Source organism: Notolepis coatsorum, assembly GCF_963971535.1.
Source record: "Notolepis coatsorum genome assembly, chromosome: 9".
Taxonomy (NCBI): domain Eukaryota; kingdom Metazoa; phylum Chordata; class Actinopteri; order Aulopiformes; family Paralepididae; genus Notolepis; species Notolepis coatsorum.
Window position 1 is genome coordinate 18,325,398 of NC_140173.1, and position 25,563 is coordinate 18,350,960.

Sequence of the window (25,563 nt, forward strand, 5' to 3'; positions counted from 1 at the left end):
GTCTACAAAGCCCTCAATGGTCTCGCTCCGGCCTACATTGAGGAACTCTTGGTCCAACCCGTCAGCTCCAGGTCCCTCAGATCGAATGACCAACTGTGCCTGAGGGTCCCGCGGGCCAAACTGGTGACAAAGGGTTTCCGGGCCTTTGCAGTGATGGCGCCGACACTGTGGAATAAGCTCCCTCTCAACATCAAGTCTGCCAACACCGTACAGACATTCAAGACCTTGCTTAAAGGATAACTCCACTATTTTGGGAAATTAGCTTATTTAACATCTTCCCTGGAGTTAGACAAGAAGATACATACCTTTTTTGTCTCTGTGCGTGCATTTTAGCTTTGGGAATAGATGCTCCGTTAGCATAGCTTAGCTTCATCACTGGAAGTGAGGCAGGACAGTAGCCTTACAGTGTATTGCAAGGTCTGACATTGACCAAACTTGATATGCATGACCTTGGTGGGCTCTAGGTCAACTCCTGAAAAGGGGGTCAATGTCAGACCTTGCAATCAAAAGTTAGAGGCGCACTGAAATTATGGCAAGGGTTATTAGCCCCCTAACTTTTGATTGCAAAGTATGACATTGACCCCCTTTTCAGGAGTTGACCTAGAGCCCACCAAGGTCATGCATATCAAGTTTGGTCAATGTCAGACCTTGCAATACACTGTAAGGCTACGGTCCTGCCTCACTTCCAGTGATGAAGCTAAGCTATGCTAACGGAGCATCTATTCCCAAAGCTAAAATGCACGCACAGAGACAAAAAAGGTATGCATCTTCTTGTCTAACTCCAGGGAAGATGTTAAATAAGCTAATTTCCCAAAATAGTGGAGTTATCCTTTAAAACCTACCTTTTCGCTCTAGATGATCACTAGTTACTTTGCTGTTGTGTTGTGTGTCTGAGGTGTTCTTATGTTCTCTGTCTGTCCATCTGCCTGGTTCCCTGTCTCCATTGTCCTGTCTATTTTATAATTTTTTCCCCAGGCTGCGCCCTGGTAAAAATTGGCTGGGGGGGGGGGGGGGGGGGGGGGCACATTATAAATGAAAATATCATATCATATAATTTAATTAGTACTCAGTGATTTTTCTTTATTGTGTAAGAAACTTCGGAATGTTACCTTTCAAAAGAGACCAGACTCATGCATGGGCTATAAATATAAAGTATAATACATAGCAAATTACTTTGGGTATGCAATCATCAAAAACAGAGCAGCGCCAACCTTTTTTGTCTTAGTCTGAAAAAATAAGAGTAATTGAGATCAATCAAGAGTTTTTTTTCCAATGGTCAACTGCTCTGGAATGTATTTGAAAGTACTGTTTTACTTTTACCTCGAAAGTGCTTGAGTTTAAAAAAAGGTCCTTTGCGCTATATGTATATTATTCCTAAAATTGCTTCACTTTGTAAAAGATTTCATTGATCTGTGTAGTAGCTAATAAACAAGATTTTGCTGCTTAACCTTCTATGTATTGTGGCAGTGAAAGGGTCAATGGTGTAAATTGCGGTCCTGTTCCATTTAGACGTGCCAGGGCCCCCGACGCTGTGCACGTGACGGCAAGACGCACTCTTTTCACGCAGTGAAACGGGACACTTAGGGGAAAAAGATAAAAGAACAAAAAATAAAAATCGTAAAATAAAATAAACATTGTATTTCTACACAGGGAAATTATATTTGAAATCAAGCACTTTGAATACACAAGTCAATTGTAAAGAACTCAATCACAATTCAAAACACAGTACTGGAGACGTGTTATGATCGTCATCAGGTAATTGTGTCTGGGTTAGGAGAACATGTGTTTACATGATGCCTCCTGGTGCATATTTTATTTATTTATATGCAATATATATTTTTATATTGTCAATATAAAGAATTGAAATCAATCAGTTCACAAAGACGTTCCACTTCCCATCTCCCACCCTTAATTGTCTAGAAATACACCTCGTTCAAAAAGGTCAAAACTCTGAAGTGAAGACCATCACAGGGTTTTCCCCATATTGATTTTATTTAAACATAGTCTTAAGACGTAATCGTTTTAAACATAATAATCTTAGACATAACGGTCCTAAACATAAGTTTTAAACATAACCAGTCATGCGCAAAACACACAAAACCAAATTTGATCTCTTTAGAACTGGGAAACAAAAAGGCTTCATGTCAAGTTCTGAAATTCCATTGGAAGATCAAATCTGACTGGTCGCTCTGATCCAGTCAGCAAATCCACATTCGTCTCGTGGCCTTCAGCCCGTCAACCTCGTCATACGACGTCTGGGGCTGCTGTTGAGCTGGCGGTGCCCAGGCTTGTGGAGTTCTTCTTCTGCTGCTCTGATCCTGAGCAGGGCAGCAGGTTTGTGTTCTTCTTCTTCTGCTGCTCTGATCCTGAGCAGGGCAGCAGGCTTGTGTTCTTCTTCTTCTGCTGCTCTGATCCTCAGCAGGGCAGCAGGCTTGTGTTCTTCTTCTTCTGCTGCTCTGATCCTCAGCAGGGCAGCAGGCTTGTGGAGTTCTTCTTCTGCTGCTCTGATCCTGAGCAGGGCAGCAGGCTTGTGGAGTTCTTCTTCTTCTGCTCTGATCCTGAGCAGGGCTGCAGGTTTGTGTTCTTCTTCTGCTGCTCTGAACCTGAGCAGGGCAGCAGGCTTGTGGAGTTCTTCTTCTTCTGCTCTGATCCTGAGCAGGGCTGCAGGTTTGTGTTCTTCTTCTGCTGCTCTGATCCTGAGCAGGGCAGCAGGCTTGTGGAGTTCTTCTTCTTCTACTCTGATCCTGAGCTTGTGGAGTTCTTCTTCTTCTGCTCTGATCCTGGGCAGGGCTGCAGGTTTGTGTTCTTCTCCTCTGATCCTGAGCAGGGCAGCAGGTTTGTGTTGTTCTTCTGCTCTGATCCTGGGCAGGGCTGCAGGTTTGTGTTGTTCTTCTGCTCTGATCCTGGGCAGGGCTGCAGGTTTGTGTTGTTCTTCTGCTCTGATCCTGAGCAGGGCTGCAGGTTTGTGTTGTTCTTCTTCTCTGATCCTGGGCAGGGCTGCAGGTTTGTGTTGTTCTTCTCCTCTGATCCTGGGCAGGGCTGCAGGTTTGTGTTGTTCTTCTTCTCTGATCCTGGGCAGGGCTGCAGGTTTGTGTTGTTCTTCTCCTCTGATCCTGGGCAGGGCTGCAGGTTTGTGTTGTTCTTCTGCTCTGATCCTGGGCAGGGCAGCAGGTTTGTGTTGTTCTTCTGCTCTGATCCTGGGCAGGGCAGCAGGTTTGTGTTGTTCTTCTTCTCTGATCCTGGGCAGGGCTGCAGGTTTGTGTTGTTCTTCTTCTCCTCTGATCCTGGGCAGGGCTGCAGGTTTGTGTTGTTCTTCTGCTCTGATCCTGGGCAGGGCTGCAGGTTTGTGTTGTTCTTCTTCTGCTCTGATCCTGGGCAGGGCTGCAGGTTTGTGTTGTTCTTCTTCTCCTCTGATCCTGGGCAGGGCGGCAGGTTTGTGTTGTTCTTCTTCTCCTCTGATCCTGGGCAGGGCTGCAGGGACAGCGTGACATGTTCCAGGGTCCAACGGTCCTCCCGCAGTGCGTGGTCCTCCAAGGTGAACTGTCCCTGTTTGGTCCGGATCAGCTCCTTGACGTGAGCGCATGACGACAGGGCTGGAGAGAGGGGGGGGGGGGGGGTGAGACCACAGAATATCAATTAAACTCTTGGTTAACCACTTAAGCATCGGACCAGTTTCCCCCCCTGTGTTCGCCTCTGTGCGTTCAGCAGAAAGCCAAGCTAGCCCAGCTCAGCACAAATGAATGGAACTAGCTGTTGGCCAAAAACACCTCTCCCGGAGTTTTAAACTAAGCTAGTGGTTCGTATCGGCTTCATTCATTTGGGCTAAGCTAGGCTAGCTATATAAACACTTGTACACATGATGCCACGTGTGGCTCATCAAGAGCAACATTTTATATCCCACCGATTCTCACCTTTTCCCAGGTCGTCCACCAGGCTTCTGACGTAAAACCCACCACCGCATTCAATATCTGTTAGGAGACACCAGAGATTATTATTGTGATATATGGAGATGAGATTATTATTGTGATATATGGAGACATGAGATTATTATTGTGATATGTGGAGATTATTATTGTGATATATGGAGACACCAGAGATTATTATTGTGATACGTATATGGATATGAGATTATTATTGTGATATGTGGAGATTATTATTGTGATATATGGAGACATGAGATTATTATTGTGATATATGGAGACATGAGATTATTATTGTGATATATGGAGACATGAGATTATTATTGTGATATATGGAGACATGAGATTATTATTGTGATATATGGACAATATGAGATTATTATTGTGATATATGGAGATATATTATTATTGTGATATACGGAGATACGAGAGTATTATTGTGATATATGGAGACATGAGATTATTATTGTAATATATGGAGATATGAGATTATTATTGTGATATATGGAGACATGAGATTATTATTGTAATATATGGAGATATGAGATTATTATTGTGATAGATTATTATTGTGATATGAGATTATTATTGTGATATATGCGATTATAATAATAATAATAATAATAATAATAATAATAATAATAATAATAATAATAATAATAATAATAATAATAATAATAATAATAATAATAATGCAGGACCTGTTCGGAGGTCTTTAACACTTTAGTTGCCAAAGGACGAGTTTAGGCGTCCTTCCCCGCCATGCTCAAGTTGCCGAAGACGCCGTAACTCGTCTTTGATATCAATATTTCAAACGTCTGTGATCGGAATCATATTTCCTTTCCGGGGCCCTGAGACACAAGTGTGATCTCCTCTCAATCCTCTAGCGGTTCAAGACCGCCATCTGGTGGCCGATCGACAGATTGAAAAAACGGATGTTACCTTTAACCCGGCAGGACTCACTCCATATGTGGTCCGGGCACTCGCTAATGTTAGAGAGACTCAGTCTTCACACAGTGAACATCGATCGCTGCAAATAACTCGAAAAAACAACACGATTTGGACGTATATATTATTATACAACCTGGAAATGGACCGGGTATTTCAACATCCCATAATGGAAAACTGTCTACCCCACGCTGATCGCCCAACGGCCCGCGGAGACTGGGGTGAGTTTTAGCGTGTAATATTACCGTGTTCGACACTAACTGCTATGATGAACATTTGACCCACATTAGATGAATGGTAAAACGTTGCCCACGGAATTATAAACGATCCCCCGCCCATCCGGTCAATATCAGATGATACGTAGAAACTTCTAGAAGTACGTCCAATTGAAATGTTTGATCTCGCACAGATTCCTACCAAACTGTATTTCATCATCAATATAATGTATTTGGGGCTATAAATCACGTTCTGGAGAAAGCTGCAGAAAGAGATGAAAACATACTTATACTTTAGATCATATTTTAGTATGAATACCGTAATTCCTCTAATAGTGACCGGTATTCAATTACAAGCCGGGTCTCTATTAATGGCCGGGTGTGCTCTTGAGCTAAGCAATTATAAGCCGACCTCCTAATACAAGCCGGGTTACTAATATACTGAGCTGCATACTGAGCTGCTAAGGTAAAGTTACTTGATTTCACTTTGAAAACGTTGAAATGACCAGTGACCACCTGTAATTGCACTGTTTACTATTTCATACAGTACTTCGTTTCAATAAATGAACCCAGTACATTTTGCTGGGTTCAAACTGACACAAAATGTTGATTTATTCATTATGATCCGTTTGAAAATTAGAAATATAGGCCTCTCTCTTATACATGCCTCCTCCTAATAAAAGCCTGGTACCCGCTACAGTTTAAGCAAATACAAGCCCGGGTCACTATTAGAGGAATTACGGTATGTGAATGAAAAAGTGTAACGTTGCTACACCATGAACAATACATATAGGACCTTGAATGGGCCCTAATAATGGCAATCTAGCAATAGAATTTAAAAAGTTATAGCCCTGCAAAGAAGTGGAACTTCTCCATGTTAAATAGAGCTGGCAACGGATGGTATATCATGAATTTAACCTTAGGCAATCAAAGTGTTAATTGGCATGCAATTATCCTCAACACACACACACCGGAACACACACGCATGCATTGTCTTTGTAGGATCGCCGATGCGATTCGTCTCTGCGATTAACCCATCCCGTCGTCCTTCCCCCCCAAGGGCAGCCGGGAGCAGACAGGCATCGGCAAGGGCCGCACCCGGGGACCAATCCAAGTGCTCCTGCCCGTCTTCGTCAAGGACGCCACAGCGTTAGCGATCTGTTGTTGTGCATGTTTTTCCATTGGGTTTATCTTATCGGGGGGGAAACCCTTGCGAGCACGGGGAGAACATGCAAACTCCACACAGAAAGGCCTGGGAGATACCCCACCTGGGTACCTGGCATCATGGAAACCTAGTCCCCAAGCGGGAATCGAACCCTGGACCTTCTTGCTGTGAGGCGACAGTGTTAACCACTACACCACCGTGCCGCCGTATTGTGATATATGGACATATGATATTATTATTGTGATATATGGAGATACGAGATTATTATTGTGATATATGGAGATATGAGATTATTATTGTGATATGAGATTATTATTGTGATGAGATTATTATTGTGATATATGCGATTATTATTGTGATATATGGACATATGAGATTATTATTGTGATATATGGAGATATGATATTATTATTGTGATATATGGAGATACGAGATTGTTACAAAGGGTCAGATTAAACCAAATATATATATTTATTGCTTGATACCCCTTGTATAATATTTGTATATCGTTTGATATCCCTTGTATATTCTTTGTATATATACACGGAATATCCCTTTACCTAGGTACAAGCCAGACCATAATATTCGTTCTCCTATTGGACAGCGACCCCTAGGCGCCAACGGCCATACCCCCAAGTTCGAGTTCAAAGCCACCGCCAAGGCTTGTCTCAACATGTCCAGGTTTGCGCAGTAATACGAGACAGAACTGAGGTTGGCACTAGATAATTCACCTTACGTATAAATACGGCGCAGGTGGAAACAGCAGCAGTTCAGTTCGTTCAGTTCATTCAGTTCATCATTCGTTCAAAGTAACGTCTAGTCTTATCCAAAACGTTAAAGCCTTCACCACGAGTCAACGACCAAGTGAAGTGAGCAACTTTGTGTCTAAATAGAGCACTTATAACATGTGCGAATAGGATAGTACAAGTGTCAGAGTTTAGTGAAATAACGTCAAGTTCGACCTAGTTAAATGTGAAGTACCGTGCACAGGAGAATCTACACCGGCGAATGCAGAGCCTTTTCCGGCTGGATTATATTGCTTTCGGTACTGTGGCTGCTGGAGCAGAGAACCGTCTACCCCACTGCTGTGTGGGATCTACCCGTGAGGAGCATCACTCGAGCCCGTCTCTAGGAAGAGGCTGGCTGGCTTTCATCCATGCTGTCGAGCATACTTGGATTATAGCTGCTGCTTTGTTTGCCGATCAAGGGGAGTACATGTACCGCCTCCCCTAGCTGGAGCTTCTTTATTCCTCGTTGATCCAGACTTTGCTCCCGACCATTCCTCTCCCCTGCTGGCTTACAACCGGAGGGAACCCCCTTAGTATCTCCAGCTGACTACGAGTGTGCCTTATGTAATTCTTATGCTACAGGTGGTGTCAATTATACCCATCTTAATATGCTCATGGACTTACGCTCTTGACCTACTTAAGTGTTCTTCGCCATATAAGCGCAATTCATAATTCTCAATATTGTAACCTATTGTTGCTGCTCTGATAATAAATACTTCTAAATATAACTTTCTTTGTTAAGCCGTATTCTTGTGTGGGTGTTCACCATATATACCGTGTACTGTATGGCCAGTAATTAAAGTACATAACTAAGTAGTGGTTTAATAATACCATACTCTCAATACAGTCAGGGAATTGTACCCCTCAGTTACAAGATTATTATTGTGATATATGGAGACATGATATTATTATTGTGATATATGGACATATGAGATTATTATTGTGATATGAGATTATTATTGTGATATATGCGATTATTATTGTGATATGAGATTATTATTGTGATATATGGACACAATGAGAGCCTGTCTCTCCCTCTCCCTCTCTGTACGTCCAATGATTTGAAGTAGCGTTACACTATAAAAACTAACTGGATAGTTTACATTTACATTTACATTTAGTCATTTAGCTGACGCTTTTATCCAAAGCGACTTACAAGTTCTGTACGACAAGCCATCAGGAAGGGCACAACTCTATCAGCTGAGTAACAATGTTCATCAAAGTGTTGAGTGCTACAGTGTAGGTTAGTTTATTAGGACAAGTGCATGACAGTATGGTTAGTTAGGGTTAGATAATTTTTTTTTATTCAGATAATGGTTGAAGAAGTGAGTCTTTAGTCGACGGCGAAAGATTGGACGTGTTTCGGCTGTCCTAACTGGGGTGGGTAGTTCATTCCACCATTGTGGGGCAAGGATTGAGAATAGGCGACTTCTCTTTGATGACCCTCCCGGAGCTTGGATAGGAGTAGGTCTGAGGCGGCCAGAAGATGCAGAGCGTAGGGGTCTTGAGGGTGTGTAGTTAGAGACCATTGACCGGAGGTAGGCGGGAGCAGTTCCCTTTGCCGCACGGTATGCTAGGTCGAGGGCCTTGAAGCGGATTCGTGCAGCAATGGGGAGCCAGTGCAGGTCCCTAAGAAGTGGGGTGACATGGGCCGACTTCGGTAGGTTTGAGATCAGGCGGGCCGCTGCGTTCTGAATGAGTTGAAGAGGCTTAGTGGCAGTGGCCGGGAGGCCAGCGAGCAGTGCGTTGCAGTAGTCGAGGCGGGAGATGACTGTTGATTGGACGAGGAGTTGGGTGGCTTCTTTTGTCAGGAAGGGGCGGATCCTTCTGACGTTGCTCAGGAGGAATCGGCAGGTTCTGGTTGTCGCTGCGATGTGAGCAGAGAAGTTCAACTGGTCGTCGAGGACAACACCAAGGTTCTTGGCGGTCGGGGACGCGGTCACAGCTGCATTCTCGACTGTGATGGAAAGTTGATGATAATAAATATTTCACTTCATTAGCAAAAATATTGTAAAATATTTAACAATCCTGATTCCTGAGCCTATTTTATTCAAAGGGAAGATATTGATTTAAATATGTATATAGCCTGTGATATCGGAAAATATCGGTATCGGTTTTCAAATCTTTTTTATTTTAATTTTTTATTTATTGTCAAAAGTATGCATAATGTTGAGTTAATTCCACAACAAGAGATATGTAATGTTAATTACCTGAAATTATAAAAATGTTTGGGGGGGGAAACCCTGCATATATTGGTATCGGAAATTAAGAGTTGGACAATATCGGTATAAAAGCCAATATCGAGCATCCCTACTAAAAAGCTATTTCTGGCTGGTAAAAAATCTCGCTAGCTGGTCGTTTTTTTTTTTTTTTTTAATCTAAAGAGAGATAGAAGTACTAACCCAGTATATATAGAGATAGAGAGCGAGAGCGAGAGCGAGAGAGAGACTAACCCAGTGTGAAGAGAGGGGGACTAAACTCCTTCAGGGTCAGGTTGTAAACAGTGACCGGTCTTGCAGGTTTTGGCACCACAACGTGGCCTTGCTTGACCAATACAGACAGCCGCTTGCCATCCTGTTTCAATGCAGAGTAGCTAAAAAGAACAAAAGAAATCACACAAGATGGTTATCTGAGCTATCAGTCTACTATCAGTCTACTGAGCTATCAGTCTTCACTGACTGAATAAGTAAGACAAACACTTAAAGATCCTCCAGATGAACCTTGAAACAATTTCTTTACATAGTATACCATCACTCCTCTAACACATAGTACACCATCACCATCACTAGAGAGGAGTGATGGTGTACTATGTGTTAGAGGAGTGATGGTGTACTATGTGTTAGAGGAGTGATGGTGTACTATGTGTTAGAGGAGTGATGGTGTACTATGTGTTAGAGGAGTGATGGTGTACTATGTGTTAGAGGAGTGATGGTGTACTGTGTTAGAGGAGTGATGGTGTACTATGTGTTAGAGGAGTGATGGTGTACTATGTGTTAGAGGAGTGATGGTGTACTATGTGTTAGAGGAGTGATGGTGTACTATGTGTTAGAGGAATATAGTGAGTCAAACCAATACAGAGGGTTGGAACTTGAAGAAAGTTATATAAAAAAACATTGTTTAAATGTTGCTAATCTTTGGAGCAAAATAATCCATCGGCGATTCCAACTATTTAAAAGAATAAAACAGTTTACAAACATATAGAAACTGTTTGGTGAAGAAGGCGGTAAGAAAGAAGGCGGTAAGAAATATGACACTGTTTGTGAAGAAGGCGGTAAGAAATATGACAGACTGTTTGGTGAAGAAGGCGGTAAGAAATATGACAGACTGTTTGGTGAAGAAGGCGGTAAGAAATATGACAGATTGTTTGGTGAAGAAGGTGGTAAGAAATATGACAAGACTGTTTGGTGAAGAAGGCGGTAAGAAATATGACAAGACTGTTTGGTGAAGAAGGCGGTAAGAAATATGAGAGACTTGGGTTTAACTCACAGTGGAGGGACTTGCATGATTTCCCCAGTGAATATTTTCAACTTCTCCTCAAAATCCATGCGGGTTATGTGACCTGTGGGGCAGTATCACATGATCAACAACACATTAGGAGAGGTATTTTAGGTATATAATCTCAGAAGGAGCTTCTATCCCCAGGCCATCAGGATGCTCAATGACACTATGTAACAACCCATCATCTACACTCACTGCACACACATCCACATGTACATGGATGAATGTGTTTTTACTTACTTCTTAATTACCTTTTTTTTATTTTTGTTTTTACTTACTTACTTTCTTTTTACTGTATGTAGCACACTCTCAGGGGCTCATACAGAAATAAGCATTTCATCATAAAGTATCCTGTATTTTGCTGTGACAAATAATAAACAAACTTGAAACTTTTAATCACAATATGTAAAATAGAATATTTGTCTCTTGTAATGAATGTATGTTTCTACCAGTGTTTAATAATGTATGTTTCTACCAGTGTTTAATAATGTATGTTTCTACCAGTGTTTAATGAATGTATGTTTCTACCAGTGTTTAATGATGTATGTTTCTACCAGTGTTTAATGAATGTATGTTTCTACCAGTGTTTAATGAATGTATGTTTCTACCAGTGTTTAATGATGTATGTTTCTACCAGTGTTTAATGAATGTATGTTTCTACCAGTGTTTAATGAATGTATGTTTCTACCAGTGTTTAATGAATGTATGTTTCTACCAGTGTTTAATGAATGTATGTTTCTACCAGTGTTTAATAATTTAAGTTTCTACCAGTGTTTTTTTTTATCTTTATTTTTGAACAATCATTGATCTCTACTCTCTAGCAATGAAATGGAAAAAATATGTAATAAAAAAACAAAAACAGAACATAACTCAATTTACATGTTCGAAAAGGAGTAGGAAGAAGTACACTTATTTAATCCTACCCATTTTCCACTACTCAAAATTAATGTAATTCCTTACTACGGTAATTTAAAACCTTAAAAAACAAATATATATATATATATTAGAGCTGGGCCGTTAACGTGCTGCGTTAACGCTATACTAGTATCGCGTGATAATATAATTAACGCATTAATCTTAAAAAAAAAAAAAAAAAAAAAATTCACATAGTTCAAGTTTTAAATGATTCTTTCTGTTTTGCTCCTGAGAGTGCTAGATACTGTACTGTACTGGTAATATTATTTATTTGTGTTAACTTCTGAATAAAACAACTTATTAAACACAAGTACATCTTATTGAACATTATTTTGATATTTCATTACCAATTATCATAGCAAAACAGCTTTTTCAAACAGTCTGTAATGCATTATTTGGGTAGAACACATATTTTGAATGCCTTTGGCAGTTTTTTTTTTTTTTTTTAGTCATTTTAATCTAGATTAATCTAGATTAAATCCAGGATTGCAGATAGATTAATCTAGATTAAAAAAAATTATCTATGCCCACCTCAAATATATATATTCAAAACCTAAAAAAAAAAAATAATAATAAATATATATATATGTGTGTAAAACATGAAAGAAACCGATTTAAATTATTTCCTTATAATTCAGTTTGAATTGTCTCATGTTTGAACATTGTTTTAGCACTACATTCAGACTGTTCCACAGTTTCACTCCACATATGGAAATGCAGTGTCTTCTCATGGTAGTGCGTACACTAAGAACTTTTAAATTGAGTTCTCCCCTCAGATTATAACACCCCTCTCTTTCAAAGAACAGTTTTTGTTTCCTGGAAGTACATTACCTTTTGCTTCATACATTAATTGTGCCGTTTTAAATTCCACACGATCAGTTAACTTTAATGTTTTTGAGTTTAAAAATAATATGGTTTGTGTGATCATGATAATCTGCAATGTGAACTATCCTTATGGCTCTTTCTTGGAGTATAAAAAGTGGTTGTAGTGTAGAATTATAAGTGTTTCCCCAGACTTCAGCGCAGTAATTTAAATATGGTAAAACTAGTGAACAGTAGAGTGTAGAGTGATTTTTGATCCAGAAGGTGCTTTACTTTACTCATGACTGAAATGCTTCTTGACAGTTCATTATTACACCTAGAAATGTATTTTCATATACTCTTTCAATAATCACATCATTTATTTTAACTTGTACTTGAGTATTTAATCTACAGTTTCCAAATAACATAATTTTAGTTTTGCTAAAATTTTATGAGGTTTCTATCTTTTTAATTTCTTCATTTCAGATGTAATGACCTCTAAAAGCTGCTGAATATTCTCACCAGAACAAAATAGATTAGTGTCATCCGCAAATAAAATACATTTAAATATATTAGATACTTTACATCGTTTATGTACAAGATGAAAGCTTTTGGACCCAACACTGACCCCTGCCGGGACGCCACAAGCAATGTCCAAAAATTCAGATTTATAATCTCTCATCATCACAAATTGTTGCCTTTTATTTAGATAGCTTCTCACCCAATCCAACCCAATCCAATACTACCCCCCTGATCCCATATCGTTCCAATTTCCTGATTAATATATCATGATTGATAGTATCAAACGCTTTTTTTTAGGGGGCAACGGGGCAAGAGGTAGAGCAGTCGTGCAATCCGGAGGTTCCCGGTTCGATTCCTGCTCCTCCCGGGCAGCGTGTCGATAATAATAATGATAATGATGGCTTGGATTTATATAGCGCTCTTCATGACACCCAGAGCGCTTCACAGAGTCCATTATTCGTTCATACACAGTCATACCGGTGGTGGTAAGCTACAATTGCAGCCAGAGCTGCCCTGAAGACTCTAGCAGGAGCACTCATTCAAGGGTACTACGACTATGCTTGCACCTCATGGTACCAAAGCACCTCAAAGGCGCTAAAAACAAAATTACAAACATCTCAAAACAAACTGGTCAGACTACTGCTTGACCTTACTCCTAGAACCCACCTCACCCCTGCCCACTTTGACAACCTAGGATGGCTTAGAGTAGACGACAGAGTACAGCAACTTGCAATGGGCCTGGTCTACAAGATACACTACACGACCAAGGTACCCATGTACATGACAAAATACTTCCCAAAGGTCAGTGAATACCACGATCACAACACCAGAGGGAGCTCCACAAATCATGTTAAACCCAGATTCGGCTCAAACAAGGGACTAAACACGTTTCGCAATTATGCCACATCAATGTGGAACGCCCTACCCAAAGCTGTAAAGGAATGTGAATCACTACCCACTTTCAAAAACACTCTCAAAAAACACCTAAGGGAGACTGCAACCCGAAACTGGCCCCTGTAAATGTCCGAACACAACCCCCTCCAATGTACAGTAAATTACCAAGTATGGTCTTGTCAATAATCCAATGTACAGTGTTGTTTGTACAGTTGTACAGTGTCCCCCACTCACCCCTCCTACCCAACCCCCCCCCCCCCTACCCAACCCCCCCCCCCCCCCCCCCACTCCTAACGAACCCCCCCCCCCCCACACTCCTAACCAACCCCCCCCACCCCCCCCCCCCCACCCCCCCCACCCAACCACCTCCAATGTACAGTCCCCACCTACCCAATCCAATGTACAGTTTCCACGCCTAATGTATATACTCTTTTCTTTCTGGACTCTTTTTGTATCACAAACAGTACTGTAATTGCAAATCTGGTATGTCATAAATGTATAGATGGAGCAGTACTGTCTATCTGTATGTCATGTATGTCATATATGTTACGATGAATTGAAAATGGGGGACCCTGATGTAAACAAGACGAAAGTCTTTCTCTGGTCTGCATCCCCTTAACAATTGTATGTATTGAGCTGTACTGTACTGTACCCATTCTGCAATCTGTTAATAAAGTTTTCATTCATTCATTCATTCACTCACGGAAGCGTGGCGAATAATCATCGCCTACGGCCCCTCCGTTCACATTCACATGCATACACATTCATACGAGGCAAGTAGGTTAAGTGTCTTGCCCAAGGACACAACGGCGATGGGATGGACATGGGCTTGAGCGGGATTCGAACCACCAACCCTTCGATCATTGGACGACCCGCTCTACCCCTGAGCCAAAGCCGCCCCACATCGATGTGTCCTTGAGCAAGACACTTAACCCCTAATTGCTCCCGATGAGCAGGTTGGCACCTTGCATGGTTGCCTCCGCCGTCGGTGTGTGAATGTGTGAGTGAATGGGTAAAATGTGATTAACAATTTGTAAAGCGCTTTGGATAAAAGCGCTATATAAAAAAGCAACCATTTACCTTTTTTTTTTAGATCAATGAATACTCCGGCTCAGGGAACTTTTTGGCTTACCAGCCAAGGTGGCTGGTAGATTTTAAAAAACGACCAGCCAGGCAGATTTTTTACCAGCCAAAAATGATAAATAGCTTTTTAGTATATCGCCATGTGTTATTATTACTATATAATACTCTCATATGCAATTTTCAATTAATATCATAAACAACATATGGAATATTAGCATACTTTTGAGTGGACTGAAGGAATGAGTCAGCGTTAATAGTTTAAAATGCAGATAATTTATTAAAACATATATATTTAGGGTAGGGCTGTCCTGAATACCATTTTACAGGCTTTGAATAGTCCTTGGTGTTTCCGAATGAGTATTCAAATACTCTCTCAAAAACACTATTAAAAACAATAAGATTAACATTTCATAATTAACAATCAATCAATCACAAATCATAAGTGTTGGCTACCATTCTGTTCTATCCAGTAGCCACCTGAGACGTCATGTCAAATTGCGTGGCAACATGCATTCTGATCACCGTTGTATAGACAATTGTGTGTACATCCACACGGAGAAGGAACCGATCTTTTTTTGTTTACATTTTTTTAAAGTTTCTGTGTTTTAGACTTTGCTCTTTTATTTTGAAACCCCCCGACCGGAAGTATTATTGTTGTTATCGCTAGCTAGCAGAACAGTCGTCCGGTTCTGTGCTTTTGAGCTAACGCTAGTTAAGCTAGCTAATATTTGTCTTCCTTTGACTTGTTGAAAATGTCTAGGATACAAATGTTGAGATTGTTGGTGAACAAGCGACTAACTGCAGCTATGTTGCAGTGCACTGTCGAGTCTTGACTTTAGACACAAAGCGGACATTTACGCATATAACGTAGAACATTTGCGCATATTGCTCCGGTCAAAAATAGTTAATAAAAGTTGAGACGTATGTAGTACCTACTTACTGGTCACAGGAGTCTTCAATAACGTTTGGATGGTAATCAATTTTGTGAATACATTTGTTGAAACAACATATTTGTTGGCAGACGACTCCTTATAAACACTGCTATCTAACGTTAGCAAGCTAAGCGTGCATAGCTCCTCGACCTGTGTAACGTTAAGTAACTTGTGTTCCACTTCCACAATTTAAGTAAGTAAGCGGTGCACTCCTCTCATGCTACGAACGGACACACAGACACGTCACCTATAGAAGAGACTGCTGACACAGAAGCAATTTCTTTTAATGAAAATTCAGAAAGTTGGCTCCCAATTTTTGTACATGCCAGGGTGGCGAGTAGCCTCCATAATTTACCAGCCAAAGAGTAAATCTACATGCTATTGGCGCTTGGCGGGTGCTTATTTTGTTCCCTGCTCCGGCTACATGTTTTTTTTTTTTCATTATCTATGGAATTTGTGATTTTTTTCAATAAGTTCTATTAATGCTAGTGATGTTGACCGGTTTGATCTGAATCCATACTGGCTATCGGTAAGTAAATTATGTTTATCAATGAATTTATCTAATCTGTCGTTGAAGAGTTTTTTTTTAACCAGTGTTTAATAATGTATGTTTCTAAAAGTGTTTAATGATGTATGTTTCTATATGTTTAATGATGTATGTTTCTATGTTTAATGATGTATGTTTCTATACGTTTAATAATCTATGTTTCTACCAGTGTTTAATGATGTATGTTTCTATATGTTTAATGATGTATGTTTCTATATGTTTAATGATGTATGTTTCTATATGTTTAATGATGTATGTTTCTATATGTTTAATGATGTATGTTTCTATATGTTTAATAATGTATGTTTCTATATGTTTAATGATGTATGTTTCTATATGTTTAATGATGTATGTTTCTATATGTTTAATGATGTATGTTTCTGTGTGTTTAATGATGTATTTCTTACCAAACGCTTCCTCGTGGGTCAGGGCTCCGGTGGCATCCAGGGTATCCGTTGCTTTCCCCAGTTCTCCCACAGCCAGGTATTTCTAGAACAAAACAAATGTACACATGAATATGTCGTCACTCCTTTTCGAGCGTTTAGAAATCCTGGAGAGCTGTGTAGGCAGTAGGGTTAGGGTCTACAGTGGGGTTAGTTAGGGTCTACAGTAGGGTTAGTTAGGGTCTACAGTGGGGTTAGTTAGGGTCTACAGTGGGGTTAGTTAGGTTCTACAGTGGGGTTAGTTAGGGTCTACAGTGGGGTTAGTTAGGGTCTACAGTGGGGTTAGTTAGGGTCTACAGTGGGGTTAGTTAGGGTCTACAGTGGGACGTGTTTCTCTTGGTCTTTCTGAAAACACCCCCACCACCATTTTGTTTGTAGATGGTATGAATTTCTGGAGGTATTGTGACGTTTAATCTTAGGTCCACCGCTGTTCACTAATCACTATGTTCAATCAATATGTCTGGCTCATTTATACAGAGTGTCTTCATCATCCTCTAATATATCTGGCTAATTTATACTGAGAGTATTTATCCTCTAATGTCTGGCTCATTTATACTGAGTGACTCATGGTACCAAAGCACCTCAAAGGCGCTAAAAACAAAATTACAAACATCTCAAAACAAACTGGTCAGACTACTGCTTGACCTTACTCCTAGAACCCACCTCACCCCTGCCCACTTTGACAACCTAGGATGGCTTAGAGTAGACGACAGAGTACAGCAACTTGCAATGGGCCTGGTCTACAAGATACACTACACGACCAAGGTACCCATGTACATGTCAAAATACTTCCCAAAGGTCAGTGAATACCACGATCACAACACCAGAGGGAGCTCCACAAATCATGTTAAACCCAGATTCGGCTCAAATAAGGGACTAAACACGTTTCGCAATTATGCCACATCAATGTGGAACGCCCTACCCAAAGCTGTAAAGGAATGTGGATCACTACCCACTTTCAAAACCTCTCTCAAGGGACACCTACGGGAGACTGCAATTCAACACTGGCCCCTGTAAATATCCTAACCCAACCCCCTCCAATGTACAGTAATTTACCTAGTATGGTTGTCAATAGTCCAATGTACAATTTTGTTTGTTTGTACAGTGTCTCCCCCCCCCCCTCCTCAATGTACAGTTTTGCTTGTTTATACAGTGTGCCCCCCCCCCCCCCCAACGTAAATTACCCAGTATGGTTGTCAATATCCCAACGTACCCAACCCCCCCCACCCAACCTCCTCCAATGTACAGTTTCTACGTCAAATGTATATACTCCCTTTTCTTGACTCCTTCTGTATCACAAACAGTACTGTATTTGCAAATCTGGTATGTCATAAATGTATAGATGTAGCAGTACTGACTATCTGTATGTCATGTATGTCATATATGTCCTGATGAATTGAAAATGGGGGACCCTGATGTAAACAAGACGAAAGTCTTTCTCTGGTCTGCATCCCCTTAACAATTGTGTGTATTGAGCTGTACTGTATTGTACCCATTCTGCAATCTGTTAATAAAGTTTTCAATCAATCAATCAATCAAACTTCATCATCCTCTAATATATCTGGCTCATTTATACTGAGTGACTTCATCCTCTAATATATGTCTGGCTCATTTATACTGAGAGCTTATATTTCCTCATATACATTTGTATGGCCATTTACCATTTACTTAAGAGTATTATTATAGAAATGGCAAGTTGCTCAGGAGTTCCTCTCAGATCCCCCGGGTGTCTCAGAGAACCTCTAGAAGCACAGTATCCTCTCAGCTAGATGTGACCGATGGGCCAATCAGAGTAACCCATTGTGTATTATGTCATATTTCAAAAAGCATTTTAAATTCTCACCTTTGAGCCGGCCAGCATGGTGCTGAGCATTTTCGTGCCGCTTCCAATACCAACAACTGAAAGAAACAGAGAGAAAAATACTCTATCATTATTATTATTGCGCGTCGTTGGAATTCGGTTTATTTTCTAACTGGATTCAGGTCTCAAGGTACCGAAATGTGACACAGATTGATCGAACATGAATAGATCAAAGTCAGAGATCAGCACTCAGGTAGTCAGAGCTCAGGTAGACAGAGCTCAGGTAGTCAGCGCTCAGGTAGTCAGAGCTCAGGTAGTCAGAGCTCAGGTGGTCAGAGCTCAGGTAGACAGAGCTCAGGTAGACAGAGCTCAGGTAGTCAGCGCTCAGGTAGACAGAGCTCAGGTAGTCAGAGCTCAGGTAGACAGAGCTCAGGTAGACAGAGCTCAGGTAGACAGAGCTCAGGTAGACAGAGCTCAGGTAGACAGAGCTCAGGTGGTCAGAGCTCAGGTGGTCAGAGCTCAGGTAGACAGAGCTCAGGTAGACAGAGCTCAGGTAGACAGAGCTCAGGTAGACAGAGCTCAGGTAGACAGAGCTCAGGTAGTCAGAGCTCAGGTAGACAGAGCTCAGGTAGACAGAGCTCAGGTAGACAGAGCTCAGGTAGTCAGAGCTCAGGTGGTCAGAGCTCAGGTAGACAGAGCTCAGGTAGACAGAGCTCAGGTAGTCAGAGCTCAGGTAGACAGAGCTCAGGTAGACAGAGCTCAGGTAGACAGAGCTCAGGTAGACAGAGCTCAGGTAGTCAGAGCTCAGGTAGACAGAGCTCAGGTAGACAGAGCTCAGGTAGTCAGAGCTCAGGTGGTCAGAGCTCAGGTAGTCAGAGCTCAGGTAGACAGAGCTCAGGTAGACAGAGCTCAGGTAGTCAGAGCTCAGGTAGACAGAGCTCAGGTAGACAGAGCTCAGGTAGTCAGCGCTCAGGTAGTCAGAGCTCAGGTAGACAGAGCTCAGGTAGACAGAGCTCAGGTAGACAGAGCTCAGGTAGTCAGAGCTCAGGTAGACAGAGCTCAGGTAGACAGAGCTCAGGTAGACAGAGCTCAGGTAGACAGAGCTCAGGTAGACAGAGCTCAGGTAGTCAGCGCTCAGGTAGTCAGAGCTCAGGTAGACAGAGCTCAGGTAGACAGAGCTCAGGTAGTCAGAGCTCAGGTAGACAGAGCTCAGGTAGACAGAGCTCAGGTAGACAGAGCTCAGGTGGTCAGAGCTCAGGTAGACAGAGCTCAGGTAGACAGAGCTCAGGTAGTCAGAGCTCAGGTAGACAGAGCTCAGGTAGTCAGAGCTCAGGTAGACAGAGCTCAGGTAGTCAGAGCTCAGGTAGACAGAGCTCAGGTAGACAGAGCTCAGGTAGACAGAGCTCAGGTAGACAGAGCTCAGGTAGTCAGAGCTCAGGTGGTCAGAGCTCAGGTAGACAGAGCTCAGGTAGACAGAGCTCAGGTACAGTTAAAATCATTGTTACAAAACGAGTGGTACTTACAGAGCGAGCCGTCTATTTCCGCCATTGGTGTCACCGCGCATGCGCACCAGGCATTTGGCTGCCTGGTGCGCATGCGCGGTGACGCCAATGGCGGAAATGCACGGCTCGCTCTGTAAGTACACGCTTTGTAACAATGATTTAAACTGTTTATTAGCAACTCCGAGCTTCCAGACCCCACTGTAAAGCTGTGTTAAACCCATTATTGTACACTGGGTATCTTTGAAATTCATATACGATATATTTTTGACCCACCCCCAGCCCCCCGATCACGCTTGGTAGTTCTTTTTTAAACTGGTCGCGGTACACCTGAGTGTGACTGTGGATTCACTCGGTGCATCACAGTCACGAAAGGGGCTATGTGTAACTCTGTGCAGATAGGTCTGTTTTTATTTTATGTCACTATACATGATAATAATAATAATAATAATAATAATAATAATAATAATAATAATAATAATAATAATAATAATAATAATAAATGACAGAACAAGACCTGTAGACGGGTGTCACGTGCCCAACATCAATTACTGTCCACCCCTCACCCAGTACACCAGCCCCCCCTCACCCAGTACACCAGCCCCCCCCTCACCCAGTACACCAGCCCCCCCCCTCACCCAGTACACCAGCCCCCCCTCGACCCAGTACACCAGCCCCCCTCACCCAGTACACCAGCCCCCCTCACCCAGTACACCAGCCCCCCCTCACCCAGTACACCAGCCCCCCCCTCACCCAGTACACCAGCCCCCCCCTCACCCAGTACACCAGCCCCCCCTCACCCAGTACACCAGCCCCCCCTCACCCAGTACACCAGCCCCCCCTCAACCCAGTACACCAGCCCCCCCTCACCCAGTACACCAGACCCCCCTCGACCCAGTACACCAGACCCCCTCACCCAGTACACCAGCCCCCCCCTCGACCCAGTACACCAGCCCCCCCTCACCCAGTACACCAGCCCCCCCCTCACCCAGTACACCAGCCCCCCCCTCACCCAGTACACCAGCCCCCCCCCTCACCCAGTACACAAGCCCCCCCTCGACCCAGTACACCAGCCCCCCCCCCTCACCCAGTACACAAGCCCCCCCTCACCCAGTACACCAGCCCCCCCCTCACCCAGTACACCAGCCCCCCCTCACCCAGTACACCAGCCCCCCCTCGACCCAGTACACCAGCCCCCCCTCACCCAGTACACCAGCCCCCCCTCAACCCAGTACACCAGCCCCCCCTCACCCAGTACACCAGCCCGCCCTCGACCCAGTACACCAGCCCCCTCACCCAGTACACCAGCCCCCCCTCACCCAGTACACCAGCCCCCCCTCACCCAGTACACCAGACCCCCTCACCCAGTACACCAGCCCCCCCCTCACCCAGTACACCAGCCCCCCCCCCTCACCCAGTACACCAGCCCCCCCCCCTCACCCAGTACACAAGCCCCCCCTCACCCAGTACACAAGCCCCCCCCTCACCCAGTACACCAGCCCCCCCCCCTCACCCAGTACACCGGAGGCGGCGCTGTCCAGAGTTCCCCCGTGGCCCATTTTCAGCTCCTGCTTCTTTCTCTTCCGGGGGTTCGGGTTCTTCACACCAGCTTCTACAACAACAACAACACGCAGCGTTAATACAACAACAACAACAACACCAACCAGCAGAACAACACCAACGGTCCGAGTCGCCGCCACACAGACGACATGAGGACGACGTCACGCAGAGACACGGTGACGGCAGTACCTTTCAGCAAGGCTTCTTTTAACGCGTTCAACACGTCCGCGGACGTCGGTCCTTGTTTTTTGTAAACCGCGAAGATTCCGTTGAGTGACTTGAGTGTCGACAGAGACACGGTTTTAGGAACAAGAGCCGGTCCGCTCATCATCAGACCTGCAGCCGCCGCCAGCGTGTTGTTGTTCTGAGTTTAATGGCGGATCGCAAACCGACGTGTTGTAAGATGCATACCGCCACCTGCTGTACCGGAGTGTAACATCCGTTTATTTGTTATTATTATTTAAAAAATAAATGTGTATATAAATATATATACAATAATATACAGTAAGTAAGTAAGTAAGTAAGTATTTATAAAGCACCTTTCATACATGTCATGACATTATGTTCCTTCTGTAGTTGTTCTTCCCCACACGGGTAGAGACAGTGGAACTTGTATTATTAATCAACGTGAAATGTTTTGGCGTGGTGGTGGTTATCATTATCGAGTACAGCGAACGGTTTTCCGCCATCCTTCATTCTCGGTCCACGTGGCTCATTGTGTTATACTATAATGTAAAACCGGGCACATAACATCTCCAAGGACATTGGAATTGGGTTAAAAAGGCCCCGTGATGAAGTTAATTTGATCATAAAAGCTGAATATTTGAGGCTTCTTTTCGTTGACTCTTTTCAGCAGATCTCCATCTCTTGGCCCAGAAGAGGTCGATTAATATGCAGTTATATGTGTGTGTAGTGTGTGTACATGTGTATATTAAAACCTGAAGAGAAATGCTCATTTTGCGCATTATGGCGACTAGTAGTGAGTATATCTGACTGTCTGTCTGTCCCCTCTTCTCCCAACCAGCCACACAAGCGGCAGTGGGAGGAACTCCCCGTGGACCTGCAGTGTGTTGCTGCTGTCTACAGCCACAGCAGTGCAGCACACATCTAGACACAACATCAAAACCAGCCATGTCATGCCACCCACTGCACTGAGGGGGTAGTGCACTGTAAAAAAAAAAAAAAAAAAAAAAACGTGTCTGCACTTTATTACCCTTGCTATTATTTAACTTATTTTTACTTTTATCTCTACGCCCCACTATCCGCTGGGTGCATACTATGACCATTATCATGTTTTGTAACAGATTACAGAAATTCAAGAAGCCTATTGGAACGTGAGGTTCTGATATGATTTGATTAATATATCTGCATTATTTTATCCCACTTTATGCTTTGCTCTTGCTGCTTGTTTTACACTGATTTTATGTCTTATTTCTTACTGATGTAAAGCACTTTGAACTGCAATCCCCTGTATGAAAGGTGCTATACAAATAAAGTTATTATTATTATTAGTCTTTTCAACTTTGTACCATCATTCTCTCTAATCTCAGGTCACAGACCCATTTCTGGTAGCTGTCTATATAGTGGAACTCTTTGAACTTCACCCACCCATCAATCTATCTTTAATATATAGTGGAACTCTTTGAATTATACCCACCAATCAATCTATCTCAGGATGATGATGCTGAATTTAATCAAATTGGGTCCTGGGCTGAAGATGGAATCCTTGGCCTATAGTTTTACACCTGAAATAATTAATCTGCATACTATAGGATTGAGGAGTATACATTGGAATGGAGGGGGGGGGGGTGAGGGTGGTAATGGCGGGGGGGGGGGGGGGGGCATTGGGTCCTTCAAAAACAGTGAGTTGTGGAATGAGGGCGGAGCGGCTTATTAATAGTTAACCCTTTCACTACCAAAGGGTTAACCCTTTCACTGTGACAATACAGAAGGTTAGCCCTTTCACTGCCACACGACTAAGGGTTAACCCTTTCACTACCACACTGCAGACGGTTAACCGTTTTCTGTAGTGTGGTAGTGAAAGGGTTAACCTTCTGTATTGTCACAGTGAAAGGGTTCATCTGAATGGCGGGCGAGAATGTGTCCGTGACGCCAGCGTTCCAGAGCTGCTGCCTATAGGACGATGGGTCTAACGGGCGGCCGGGCCTTCGAATGCATGGCCGCAAGGCGTTTCCACCATTCATAGTCCTGCAGCATCCGTGCATACCTCACATTTGTATGTAGATTAGTTCTGCGAGCGAATAGCAGATATTAGCCCTTTTACTGCCACACGACAGAAGGTTAACACTTTACTATCTATCACACAACCGACGGTCACCGTAAAGTGTAAAGGGTTAACCGGCTGTCGTGTGGCAGTGAAAGGGTTAACCTGTGTATTGTCGCGCTGAAAGTGTTAACCGTTTTGGTAGCGCGGCAGTGAAAGGGTTAAAGCTCTCTGGGCTGAATGAATAGTGGTTCAACAAAACAAAGACACTATAGCTTGCATGTCATTACAGCGCATATGCTCATAATATCTAGGTCACACATACAGCACACGCTGTGCAATGTAAACCACACAAGGGCCTCCCCAGTTGAGCTCTGTGACTGGGTGTCAGAGAGAGGATATGTCAGTAATATGACCAGCTACCTACCTGTCTATTATCTTTCATCAGTGCTTTCAGCCGTTGTTGTCCCAGTGTGCTCTTAATTTGTCTCATACATTTTCTGTCAGCTATTGATATTAGCAAATAGGACTCCCTAAAAACTTGGTATCTCATCTGCAGTGGTGGAGGAAGTACCACTATTTTAAGTATTAGAATAAATACCCAGATAAAATGGTACTCCGGTAAAAGTCCTCCATTGAAAATTCTACATAAGTAAAGGTTGAGACGTTTGTGACATTGAAGTATCAAAAGTAAAAGTACATGTAATATATAATGTGTGTATTCAGTGGTCTGAAGCATTCATTCTTCATCCATCGACTTGTAAAGGTTGTGTTAAAGTGTCACATGGTCGTTATGCTGGCTGATTATTTGACTTAGCTTCAAATTTTGCCTCGTTTTCTATGCAAAGTAACTAGTGACCGATGGGTTTGGATAAATAGAAAGGACAATATTTCCTTTGACAAGTACAAAGTTCCCTAAAATGTAAATACTGAAGTAAAGCGCCTGGAAATTGTACTTAAGTACAGATGGGTTACTTTAGAGACCATCGCTTACTGTAAACCCACCCTACCTTAACCTCATTGGATACGGTGCATGACTGCCAAATAAAATTTTATTAGCAAACTGACACAGGAAATAAATTCAGGTCCGCTTTAAGCTGAAAGTATAGACTGGGCGATCAGAGCTGTGTGAGGAACATGTCACCTAGTCAAAGTCACATGACCATATGGCAGACCAGAGGAATACCCATATCAGATGATCATTTCATGCAATACATTTACTTTGTTTTGGTAAATTTGCCATGATCTGGCCTTAGGGATACATTGCTACCGAGGGCAGATCTCAAAATGTGAAGTTAATGTTCTTTACTAGTCTTGCGACTTAACACCTAACAAAGTTGTCATTTAGCAGTGGTGGATTATTTGGCCATCAAGGGAAATAAGTGCACTAATCTGGTTCAAAAGCAAATCCCCCACGTTATGAATCATACAACTAGCACATGATTTGACATTAGGTTCCCATGGACTGGATTCCTTTTGTGAAAAAGCACCATCTTCCACACAAGCCGAGTATATCACACTTCACTTGTCAAATTTCCTAATAAAAATCATTTGAGACCTTGCATTTCAGTCATTCGTGTCAAGAATCAGTGAATTGAAGAGCAGATAATCAATCACTAGTTTACACCAAGATTAGGCAAAAGGAACTTTATTATTACATGTAAAAAATTATAATAATTCTGGTAGCTGTAGTGGAACTCTTTTGAACTACTCATCAACAGACAAGAGAAGAGCCAGCAAAAAGGTGACAAAACATAAGGACAGACGATGGAAACACACAGCTTGGTAGAGGCACCATTACACCCAAT

At 42.6% G+C, this 25,563-nt stretch overlaps 1 protein-coding gene across 1 annotated transcript; it reads right to left on the reverse strand.

The window, feature by feature from the left end:
• Positions 1–2,601: 2,601 nt before the first annotated feature.
• LOC311234266 (pseudouridylate synthase TRUB1-like) lies at positions 2,602–21,890 on the reverse strand. The gene is made up of 8 exons (XM_084321402.1): positions 21,721–21,890; positions 21,485–21,583; positions 18,515–18,570; positions 16,636–16,717; positions 10,523–10,595; positions 9,490–9,629; positions 3,912–3,968; positions 2,602–3,593 (listed from the first exon to the last, which is right to left on the reverse strand). The coding sequence occupies exons 1-8, from the start codon at positions 21,860–21,862 to the stop codon at positions 2,734–2,736; spliced, it is 1,509 nt and encodes a 502-aa protein (XP_084177528.1). The 5' UTR covers positions 21,863–21,890; the 3' UTR covers positions 2,602–2,733.
• Positions 21,891–25,563: the final 3,673 nt, after the last annotated feature.